The sequence below is a fragment of the Orycteropus afer genome, unplaced genomic scaffold (genome assembly GCF_000298275.1).
Source record: "Orycteropus afer afer isolate SDZICR_OR568_19922 unplaced genomic scaffold, OryAfe1.0 scaffold00007, whole genome shotgun sequence".
Taxonomy (NCBI): domain Eukaryota; kingdom Metazoa; phylum Chordata; class Mammalia; order Tubulidentata; family Orycteropodidae; genus Orycteropus; species Orycteropus afer.
In genome coordinates this window covers 25,600,952-25,613,495 of record NW_006921594.1, presented here as the reverse complement: position 1 = coordinate 25,613,495, position 12,544 = coordinate 25,600,952, and the positions used below count along the sequence as shown (strand labels likewise).

Below are 12,544 nucleotides of genomic sequence, written 5' to 3'. Positions count from 1 at the left end.
TAAAAATACCCTAAACGTTTTGATTAGAGTGAGCTCTTACTATTATTTTAAGTGAGTTGGATAGTTATATATGTTTCAGAGACAATATATAAGAAATGGCATGCTTTAGAAGACTTTATAAATGATCATATTTAAAATTGAATCAGATTATGAAGTAAAACTCATTTAAACCTAATGTCTTAAACTGGGTTCTCTAGAGAAGCAAAACCAATGAAGCTTTTATATACATATACAGAGAAAAAATTATCTCAAGGAAATGGCTTACACAGCTGTAGAGACTGGCAAGTTCCAAGTTCGTGGGTCAGACATCAAGTAGGAGGCTTCTCCTGACTCACACAGTTGCAGGAGCTAACCCAAGATCAGCAGGCAGGCTGCTGGCTTCGGTAGATGACGAATCCAAGATCATCAAGTAAAATTGTTATCTCACAGGCTGTGATGGCAACAATCCCAAAATTAGCAGGCAATACATCAGGACACTGCTTCAAGTACAAGAACCAGAGATGATAATGAGTTAGATGCAGGAGCCAGATCCCTCAGAAAGCCCGAGAATTTTCCCAAGTTCTGATACATGTATCTGAAGCAGGCCACATTCCTGAGGAAACTTCCTTTCAACTGAGTAGATGCTTATAGAACATCTTATCTTGGAGGCGATTACATCACAATTGCTTAAACCACTTAGAATCATGATCCAGCCAAGTTGACACACAACCTTAACTATCACATCTAATGAAGGTCTGAAGTTTGCCTTTTCAGTGATTGCATTATCCTTCCTACATTCTTCATTGTTCAAAGCCTATTGTTAATTCTATGTTTGACCCTCTAGAGCTACTCAGTGGGCACTCCACATATGGTAGAACCATCTTCTTTAGATCAGAGGTTTAAAACTGCCAGTGAACCCCAAAGGCTTGTATTCTTTGGCCTGGACAATGTTATGAAGGCATTTGAATTAGTCAAACAACAATTTTAAAATATGGATTTCCTCCTTCTCTTATAAAAACAGATTTCACCACACTAAGTCTTTATTTTTTCTTCATAGCAACAATTGTCTGGAGTAGACCTTGATGTATAAGATTTGAACCCTGAGCTCCACACATCCACCTCCATTTTTCTGTTGTTACTGTGTGTCTATTCTGACTCACAGCAACCCTGTAGGAAAGAGTAGAAAGGCCATGAAGTGTTTCCTAGGCTGAAATCTTTATGGGAGTGAATCTCCAGGTCTTTTCTCCTGCAGAGAAGCTTGTGGGTTTTGAATGACTGACCTTTCAATTAGCAGCCAACCACTTGACCATTGCACCACCAGAGTTCCTCCATTTTCCCTAATCTCACATTAAACTCTTTCAACCATATGTTACCTTTCTGGCCTCTGTATGATTTTGAGTTAATGGCCTCTGATTTAAATATAACCACTAAAATTATGGTCATAATCCAGACAATATCCTTCTGATGGAAAGTTCAAGTCCCAAAGAAGCCCACCTTAGAAATTATTTATGGTCTTGGAAGTCTTTTTTTTTTTTTTTTTTAAATTGCATATGCATACTGTAGTAAATTCTCTATTGTAGTCACCTGTAAGGCAGACATGTACCTCTTGTGTTTGGAAGATAAAAACAAAAAAGTAGACAAATACTGATCAAATGCAGTTCTGGCTGGTATATATACCTACTGTTTACTCATTGACTATCTTATTATCTGACATTTTGCCTTTATAACAATAATAAAAAATCTGCTATCCAACTATTTTGTGTTTTAACAACATACATCGGGCAGTAATGAACACCAAGTTGCAAGGTGAGAGTGATGTTGGATGGGATGGTTAAGGTTGTGTGTCAACTTGCCTGGACTGTAATTCTCATTGGTTTAGCAGTTATGTAGTGATATAGTCATCCTACATTTTGTTTCCTAATGTGACCATCCTCCATTTTTGCACAATGATGAGTTTTGCATACAGACATGATCTTTGGAACCTAGCCACACCAGTAAGTGAGGTGTGGGTGTACTTTTATGTGTCACATCTAACCAACCTATTTATAAATCTTGCACCTTGATGCAAAGTCAGTCATAAGAAAAAAAAATGACTTGAGCAAAATTTCTATTTGGTATCCTCCTCTTTTCGTTCCATATCCTGGGCATCTTAGCCTTGTTTATTCACCCTTACTGTCTGACTCTGTCCGGGAAGATGTGCAGCTAGAATGCTCCTTGGAAGCAAGAATGGCCAGAGTTCATCTCACTGACTTAGGTCATGTTGTCAAAAGGAACCATTACCAAGAGAAGGATATCATGCTTGGTAAAGTGGAAGGTCAGCAAAAAAGGGTAAGACCCTCAACAAGATAGACTGACACTGGTTGCAACTGTGGGCTCAGGTATAGCAAGGATGTGAGGTTGGCACAGAACCAGGCAGTGTTTCGTTCTGTTGTACATAGGGTCGCTATGAGTCAGAGCTGACTTGCTGGCACCTAATGACAACAACATCAATTGGATAGGCTTAGAATGCTTATCTCTTTTTGCTAAGCCACGTCTTGATATTTGAACTATTATGAGAACCTACCACCCTTAGCCACTCCTTGGAAGGAAGGTTGGGCAATCTATTTCTGTAGTGATGCTGCCTCAGAATCCCAATGAGGGGTCCCTGTGAGTCAGATCCAACTGGACAGCAGTGAATTTTCTTTTTAATTAGCTTATGTTAAAAAGAAGGCAAAATATACTCATATTCCTAGAAATATTTATGCAGTTTTTAAGATAACTTTCTATTACAACATGCCAATAAATGCCAGCCTAATACTAGTATGTGTTATTAATAATTATTATTTATGACAGATGCTCAATAATATTTTGTTGCAGAGATAAATGAGTGAACAAACTTAATTGAAGTATGACTTAATTTTCTACGATGATAAAGTTAATTTGTAACATTTACTTCTATGGATCTTTATGCATTCAATTTCATTTTTGACAACTTCCAATTTTCCTAGATTCATACTTCATACATTCCATGTTCTGATACTTAATGGAAATTTATAGCTGTTTCTTCTCATTTTGAATCATGCCACATTAGGAGATGGAGTTCCCAAAAGCTTTACTCATCCACATCATTAATGTTGACTCTGCTCTGAGGAGGCAGCTCTTCCCGTCATATTTTGAGTGCCTTCGACCTGTGGGGCTTATCTGCTCGCATTATATCAGACAGTGTTTCAGGGCTATTTATAAAATTTTCCAGTAATTTATCAGATAGTGTTTAATTGTTATTCATAAGGTTTCCACTGGCCAATTCTTTGAGAAGTGGATGGCCTCTTCCTTCTGAATCTGTCTTAGTCTGGAAATACCACTGACCCATCCACATGTGTGACTCTGCTGGTACTTGAAATAAAAGTGGCATAGCCTCAATCCTCACAGCAACCTGAAAACTACCAAAGTATGGCAAACTGACTCGTCAATGCCAAGAAATTTGGAAGATAGCTACCTTGCCAACTGACTGGAAGAGATCCATATTTCCATTGTAAAGAAAGGTGATCCCACAGAATATGGAAATTATCAAACAATATCATTAATATCACATGCAAGTAAAATCTTGCTGAAGATAAATCAAAAACAGTTGCAGGAGTATACTAACAGAACTTCCAGAAATGCAAGAAGAGGACGTGGAATGAGAGATATGGCTGATGTCAGATGAGTCTTGGCTGAAAGCAAAGAATACCACAAAGATGTTTACTTGTGTTTTATTGACTATGCAAAATCATTAAGTTGTGAGGATCATAACAAATTATGGATAACATTAAGAAGAATGGAAATTCCAGAACACTTAATTGCTCTCATGAGGAACCTGTACATAGAGCAGGAAGCTGTCATTTGAACAAAACAAGGGGATACTTCATGGTGTAAAATCAGGAAAGGAGTGCATCAGGCTTGTATCCTTTCACCATACTTTTTCAATCTTTATGCTAAGCAAATAATCAGAGAAGCTGGACTATATGAAGATGATCATGGCATCAGGATTAGAGGAAGACTCATTAATAACCTGTGATATACAGATGACACAACTTTGTTTGCTGAAAGTTAGGATGATTTGAAGCATTTACTGATGAGGATTAAAGACTACAGTCTGCAGTATGGATTACACCTCAATATATAAAGAAAACAAAAATCCTCACAACTGGGCCAATAAGCAGCATCATGATAAATGGAGAAAAGGTTGAAGTTGTCAAAGATTTCATATTACTTGGTTCCACAATCAACACCAATGGAAGTAGCAGTCAAGACATCACACAACGTATTGCATTGGACAAATCTGCTGCAAAAGACCTGTTTAAAGTGCTAAAGAGTGAAGATAATCTCTTTGAAGAGTAAGGTCTGCCTAACCCAAGCCATGGTATTTTCAGTTGCCTCATACGCATGTGAGAGGTGGACAATGAATAAGGAAAACCAAAGAACAGTTCATGCTTTCGACATGTGGTGTTGGCAAAGAATACTGAAAGTACCATGGACTGCCAAAAGAGCTAACAAATCTGTCCAGGAAGAAGTACAGCAAGAATGCCCCTTGGAAGTGAGAATGGCCAGACTTTGTCTCACCTACTTTGGTCATGTTGTCAGAAGGGACCATTCCCTGGCGAAGGCTGTCATGCTTGGTAAAGAGGAGGGTGAGTGGAGAAGGGGAAGGTCCTCAGCGAGATAGATTGACACAGTGGCTGCAATGTCGAGCTCAGGAGTACCAAGTATTGTGAGGCAGGCACAGGACTGGGCAATGTTTCCTTCTGTTGTACAGATCTGACTTGACGGCACCTAGTAACAGCAACAAAAACAACTTCTATGGAATTAGCTGGCCTAGACATCAAACATATTTGATTGTTTTTTGTTTTGTTTTGTTTTTCTTTATATCAAATTTATTTTCCCTGTATTCCTCATGACCAATACAATATCATGTATTTTCAACAGTTAATGAGATGGCTTTCCCTGAAGCAAGGCTTGCATACCTACTTGGATTTTTCTGATGGGATGCTGTAATAGATAGAATGTCTTTATACCAAAGCACTTGTCACTTAAGAAAGATTTAAATCTCTTTTCAGTTGACAACAGTGCACTTTTAGAACACTTCTCTGATAGTGCCAAGATTAAGCCTTCTACACCAACAGAACTCCTTCATTAAGATTAGAAATCTGAAATCGGGGCACTAACTTTGTTAGAAGCTAACTTTGAAAAGTGTGCTGTTTTCTCTCTGATTCCTTTGATGTTTGAAGAGATGCTGGAGATTAAAATACTGAGAATGAAGTCAGCTTTGTTGTGGTATGAAATAACTCAGCAAATAATTTTATTGAAAACAAAAACTCTGTTCCTTGATCATTTTGGGACCTAGGACTTTGACTAAAATAGTCGAGTAAGATACATCCCCTTGAAGTATCTATTAAGTAAAACATTGAAGGAAGATAGATAGTTAGATAGATAGATAGATAGATAGGTGATAGAGATATATTCATTCGATTTATATATAAATTCATAGGTAGTTAGATATATCTGTGTCAAGTACTAGACTAAACTCCTTACTTGTATTAACTCATTTATTTCTTAGACAAACCAATAATAAGATTAGAGTTAATATTAATATCTTTTTGTAGGTGATAAAACTAAGCCCCAGGGAATTTAAACCACTTGCTAAACTTCTCACAGTTCATAAGAAATGGAACCAAGATTGAAATCTAGAGAGTCTGACCCAAGAGCCTGTACTTTTAATATAGCTTCTTAGTATAGTGATGTTACACTGCCTCTCATTTGTGAGGGATATAGTGGAGACCTTGACAAATCCCTAACTTTGTGTCATGGAATATATTACTTTATTAGCAAATATAAGTAGGGAAGAGGAAAACTATTTACATTTTTGGAAGTTGAATAATATTAGGCTAACTCTGTGACTTGCTTCTACAAACCTGCTTTTTCTGTAGCTTTCATGTCTCATGAAATGTTAATAAACACAAGGTATGGATCATTAAATATCTACAAAATGGAGATAGTTCAAGAAATTTCCAATACCTAAAAGACATCTTAACCTAGTACTTTATGAAAATTTATTGAAATTATGTAAATCTACTTTCTCAAGTGAGGACTTTTAACAAATAGCATATTAGGCAAAAAATAAAATATGAATATGATCAATAATAACAAGAAATAATGTTGTTGTTATGTGCCATCGAGTCAGCCCAGAATTACTTTTAATGCCACAAATAGTCTTTGCTGCACTTCCTCATAGTTTGTCTTCTAAGATTTCACATATACTCTCACTCGAAACAGTGAATTCTGGGAATTACACATACTCACAAGTCTTTATCTTACCTCTTCATTTCACTCTCTGTAATTCTAATATATTTTTACTGCTTTGTTCACATATAATAATTTTTAATTAATTTTCAAAATGTACTTTTCTACCTCCAAATTTCTTCTCTTTATCTCGCTTTGTGCCATTCTATGTTTATATTTTGTCTTACAGTCTTTCTCTCTGCCAATACTGGCATTTAGTTGTGCATATATTGGTGGATATTTTTAACCAGTACCATAACACTTCTATGGTAGCAAAATTAAACACTCTTTTATTAAGTCATTTCATAACTTCAATCATGAACACTTTAAGTTTTAAAGTTGATAAAAATTTATAAAAATTCTTATGTACATACTTGATATACTAAATATATGTTAAAAAAACAAAGAAAGAAACAGTAAGTTATTTCAGCCTCTGATTGAAAAGTATTAAATTCAAAGGACTTTGAATTAAATTCAGAGGTATAATAGAATTTTTTTTAATGGAAAACTCATATATCTTTGTTAGTATTTTGGAAAAATAGTAATTAATGGTAGCATAGTGCCTAAGGCACTTGACTGCTAACCAGAAGGCTGGCAGTTCAAATCCACCAGCCACTCCTCAGAAGGAAGGTTGGGCAATCTACTTCCATAGTGATACTGCCTTGGAAACCCATGGAGGGTTTGCTCTGAGTTGGTTCCGACTCGACGGCACCTAACAACAACAGCATGAGATCTTGTTTTTGGTTTTATTTCTACTTCATTATAGTCCATTGATATTCAAAAGTATGGGATAAAATATTAATGTTTTCACAAATGAATATTTTTTTAAAGATTTAAAATAGGATTTGTCAAAAAATTATAGTTTTCTGTTGCTGGATGAGTTATAATAATAAATAACTATTTTACTAAGGAAAGAAAAATTATTTTTCCATTAATTGCATATGTGACCAGTATACAAAATTATGCAGAAAATTTTGAGTGTGTTGGGTTAGCTAAAATATATATATATATATATATATATATATAATTATTTCTATTTAAATACAAATTATGACCTTTTTTGTCCTTTGTTTTATTGCCTTGATAAAAATGTACAATTTTATTTACTTATTTATAGACGAAAGGTTCTCAGACTGTGACAGCCTCTGGCACCCAGAAAAAAGTTAAGAGAACTCTGCCAAATCCACCTCCCGAGGAGACTTCCACCGGAACTCAGTCTACATACAGCACAATTGGAACTGCTTCCAGAAGAAGGATCTGCAGAACCAACACAATGGCAAGAGCCAAGATTCTGCAGGACATAGACAGGGAGCTTGATCTTGTGGAGAGGGAATCAGCAAAGCTTAGGAAGAAGCAAGCAGAACTCGATGAGGAAGAAAAGGAGATTGATGCCAAACTACGGTACTTGGAGATGGGTATTAATAGGAGGAAAGAGGCATTATTAAAGGAAAGAGAAAAGAGAGAGCGAGCCTACCTGCAGGGAGTAGCCGAGGATCGTGATTACATGTCTGACAGTGAAGTGAGCAGCACCAGGCCAACCCGAGTAGAAAGCCAGCATGGCATCGAGCGACCTAGAACTGCTCCCCAGACTGAATTCAGCCAGTTTATACCCCCACAAACCCAACCAGAATCTCAACTAGTCCCTCCTACCAGTCCTTATACACAATACCAATACTCTTCCCCTGCTCTTCCTACCCAAGCACCAACTCCATACACTCAGCAGTCCCATTTTCAACAACAATCTCTGTACCATCAGCAAGTTTCACCTTACCAGACTCAGCCAACCTTTCAAGCTGTGGCAACAATGTCCTTCACGCCTCAAGCACAACCTACACCAAGCCCGCAACCTTCTTATCAGTTACCATCACAGATGATGGTGATACAACAAAAGCCACGACAAGCCACATTGTATTTGGACCCCAAGATAACGTCAAACTATGAGGTGATTCGTAACCAACCCCTGATGATAGCTCCTGTTTCTACTGATAATACATATGCTGTTTCCCATCTTGGCAGTAAATACAATAGTTTAGACTTGAGAATTGGCTTGGAGGAAAGAAGTAGCATGACAAGCAGTCCAATATCAAGCATATCTGCTGATTCTTTTTATGCAGATATTGATCATCACACTCCACGAAATTATGTCCTGATTGATGACATTGGAGAGATAACCAAAGGAACAGCAGCATTAAGCACTGCATTTAGCCTTCATGAAAAAGATCTGTCAAAAACAGACCATCTCCTAAGAACTACTGAGACACGTAGGTCACAAGAAGTGACAGATTTCCTAGCACCTTTACAGACTTCCTCCAGATTGCACAGTTATGTGAAAGCAGAGGAAGACCCAATGGAGGATCCTTATGAGTTAAAACTTCTAAAACATCAGATTAAACAAGAATTCCGTAGAGGAACAGAGAGCTTAGATCACCTTGCTGGCCTATCCCATTATTACCATGCTGATACTAGCTATAGACATTTTCCAAAATCTGAAAAATACAGCATCAGTAGACTCACTCTTGAAAAACAAGCGGCTAAGCAATTACCAGCAGCCATACTTTATCAAAAGCAGTCAAAGCATAAAAAATCATTAATTGATCCTAAAATGGCAAAATTTTCACCTATTCAAGAAAGTAGAGATCTGGAACCTGATTATTCAAGCTACATGACTTCTAGCACTTCATCTCTTGGTGGAATTTCTTCCAGGGCAAGACTTCTTCAAGATGATATCACTTTTGGCCTCAGAAAAAATATTACAGACCAACAGAAATTTATGGGATCGTCCCTTGGTTCAGGGCTCGGCACATTAGGAAGTACCATACGGTCAGCTCTACAAGATGAAGCAGATAGGCCATACAGTAGTGGCAGCAGGTCCAGACCATCCTCCAGACCTTCCTCTGTCTATGGGCTTGATTTATCACTTAAAAGAGATTCTTCCAGCTCTTCTCTAAGACTAAAAGCTCAAGAGGCTGAAGCTCTAGATGTTTCCTTTAGTCATACATCATCCTCTGGCAGAACTAAGCCTACCAGTTTGCCTATTAGCCAGAGTAGAGGAAGAATACCAATTGTGGCCCAGAACTCTGAAGAAGAAAGTCCACTAAGTCCTGTTGGCCAACCAATGGGAATGGCCAGGGCGGCAGCTGGACCACTACCACCAATATCTGCAGACACCAGGGATCAGTTTGGATCAAGTCACTCATTGCCTGAAGTTCAGCAACATATGAGAGAAGAATCACGGACTCGAGGCTATGACCGTGACATAGCATACATCATGGATGACTTCCAACATGCCATGTCAGACAGTGAAGGTAAATTGGGTCTCAGACTGCATTGTTACTGTCAAAACTCAAACTCATATGTTTGCACGTTTGATTTTCCTTCTCCAAGGATGTGTTCTACTTTTCTTGGTGCATCTTTGCATGTTTACTTCAATTTTATTTCTTATAAATGGAAATTTTGTCTTGTGTATAGATTTTGTAGCATGCTTTTCTTTATTTTTTAGTTTACTCTTTTACTGTTCTGTTTCTCGATTGTTTGCTTGCTTTGTTTGGTGTCAGCTTTTCTAAAACCAATATCAAATAATTTTCTCAATAAAATATGGTCATCCTTTAAATCCATATTTAGGAGGTTTTTCATTGTATGTTTCTTTTTTAACATGCATTTTAAAGTTTTTGGTCTCTTTGTTTTAGTTTGTGGGTTTATGAAGGTTTTGGACCATTAAATACTCTCCTAGATTTTGTAATAGAAAATTATTTATGTAATTTTTATGAGATTGGTAATAGTTAATTCCACAAGTATTCTTTTTTTAAAAACTCTTGGAAAAACCTTTGATTTTAGTATAATGTAGAATTTTTTAATTAACCTTAAATAATAATTATCTAGCTTATCTCTCTCACAATATAAACACTGTAATTGTCAAGGTTACACATTTTGCATAACAAGCTAGAGAGTTCACTACTAAATATAATTTTGAAAATAATCTATGAGTAAGTATGAAGCATTCATTATATTTTAAAATTGAAAATTTGAAAACTTCTTTTATGAATTCAGCTATTTGGAATTGAAACTTCTATTTTGCACATTAAGGAGCTCTGGTAGCACGGTGCCTAAAGCATCTGACTGACTGCTAACCAGAAGGTTGGTGGTTCAAACCCACCAGCCACTCTGCGGAAGCAAGACTGGGCAATCTACTTCCATAAAGATTTACTGCCTTGGAAACCCAGTGGGGTCGCTGTGAGTTGGAGTCGACTTGATGGCAGTGGGTTGGATTTTTGGTTTTATTGTGCACATTTAGCCTGTTCCCTGACTTTTTTTTTTTTTTTCTTATCTCATGGTTTTTGCCCTCAAACTTTGTTTACAGTTTTTCATATTGACAAAGTGATTTAAGACAAACACAGATTTAAATAAACCCTGGTTTAAAGTAATTTTTTTCTGTTTAAGCATGTAGAATGATTAAGGATTTTAGGAAATGGTCTACTCCAACTTTAATTTTGCAGAAGATAGAAGAGTGGTAGAGAGGTGTGAAATCTTCCCCATGCCAAGAAGATTCATAATGACTTTTGGGGTTTTTTTTTTTTCTTTTAAATTTTTTTCCATCTGTAGTTTATATTTGAATGTCAGTGTCATTGGAATCCTGGAGATAAGTCTTTTCTGATCAAATAAAACATTATTATTTCATGCCTTTGGACTTCACTAAAGCATCTTTCCTTTCAGCTCTGACATCTTTCCTGAGGATTTGCAGGGAAATACGTATTTTCACGTAAAGTGTTTTCTTTGTATGTCTACATCTAGACACACATGATCTTATTACTTCAAATCTAGAGTTGGACAGAACTTAACTAATCACATTCACTTTCTCATTTGTTTTCTTCTCCACAGGCTATTGGGTTGACCATTTTGTTAACAATTAGACAATTATATAAAACAATCAATTTGTTTTTGTATTGAACCAATAGTTTAAATGAATCAATGTGATTAAACTAGTTATGATATTATGTGGTAACAGCCTTTATCTTTTTTCTTTACTTCTTTTACAATCCACTTTTTACACATTTTTTATGCATATAAAGTGACTATGGAAAAGAATAAGAAGATATTTTAATAGTCATATCTGTAAAATAACAAAGTAAGACAAGAACTCTGGAGGGGAAACAACATAACTAAACACCTGAAGGCTGTGTGTACATGTTAAATATGTATCTGGAGAGAATTCGACAAACTCTGTTACTCATCACATATGTTTTGTCAACATGATGCCAGACATACAGATGTTTCTAGATACCCAAATATGTGACATTTATTGGCCTACAATCATATATACATGATTGCATATTTTCCCACTTGTATGTTTGGATACGATGTATTCATAGTCATCAAAGATTGTGTGAAAAAAATGTTCTGATGAAGTAAATTACGAGAGAGCATACAGTGCACAAAATTAGGACATGTTTAAAAATGTACAAAATAATTGAAATAAAAATTTTTAAAAATTTAAGTATTTTAAAAAGTTAAGCGCAAGAATTAATTCACAAAGACATGTTAATGTACAATTACACAAATGACAACTATAAAAATTTGAATTATGTAAATATTATGTATGTGAATAGTAATGATTATCTTTAAAAGATACTGCCATCAAGTCAGATCTGACTCACAACGACCCCTCCTTGGGTTTCCGAGGCGGTATCTCTATGGAAGTAGATTGCCCAGTCTTCCTTCTGAGGTGTGGCTAGTAATACATGTCGTGAAATATATTTTTTCTTTGCTTTTATATCATGTAAACATATTACTTTTTTTCTGGTCAATAATAGTCTACTTTTCTTTTAAGTCTTAGAGTCCTTGGTTACTCAAAGGTAAAAGTAGAAACTATTTTTCTCAGTTATGTAACATGATATTTATGAACTCATGGAACATTTCTTTTACAAATATTTACCAAATATATGCTATATCTAGACATGACTCATGCTAAACTAACTTTGAACCATTTAATATTCCAACAAGTTATTTAGTTCTATGTTGACAATACAAAATTTAACTGATTTCACATTGTTTATTGTGTGCTTCCTTTGAATTTAATTAAACTCTCGGTTATAGACTATGAGTTGTTTTTCAGATGTATTCTATATGACTTTAGTAAACTTTGAAATATCTCACTCGAAATAAAATCTAGGCACACATAATTTACATTGCTTAATATTTATAGCCATCGCCTTAAAATCCACAACTTAATATCTATGCACAGGTAATTGAGGTAATACAAAGCTGAAGATCT

The 12,544-nt window shown here is 35.8% G+C and overlaps 1 protein-coding gene across 1 annotated transcript in view; it reads left to right on the top strand.

Moving 5' to 3' along the window:
- Window positions 1-12,544, top strand: part of PCLO (piccolo presynaptic cytomatrix protein) — a 529,144-nt gene that overhangs the window by 330,498 nt on the left and 186,102 nt on the right. The window contains exon 7 of the mRNA XM_007944901.1: window positions 7,394-9,581. Coding sequence (XP_007943092.1) covers window positions 7,394-9,581 — 2,188 coding nt within the window. The remainder of the gene's footprint in view (window positions 1-7,393; window positions 9,582-12,544) is intronic.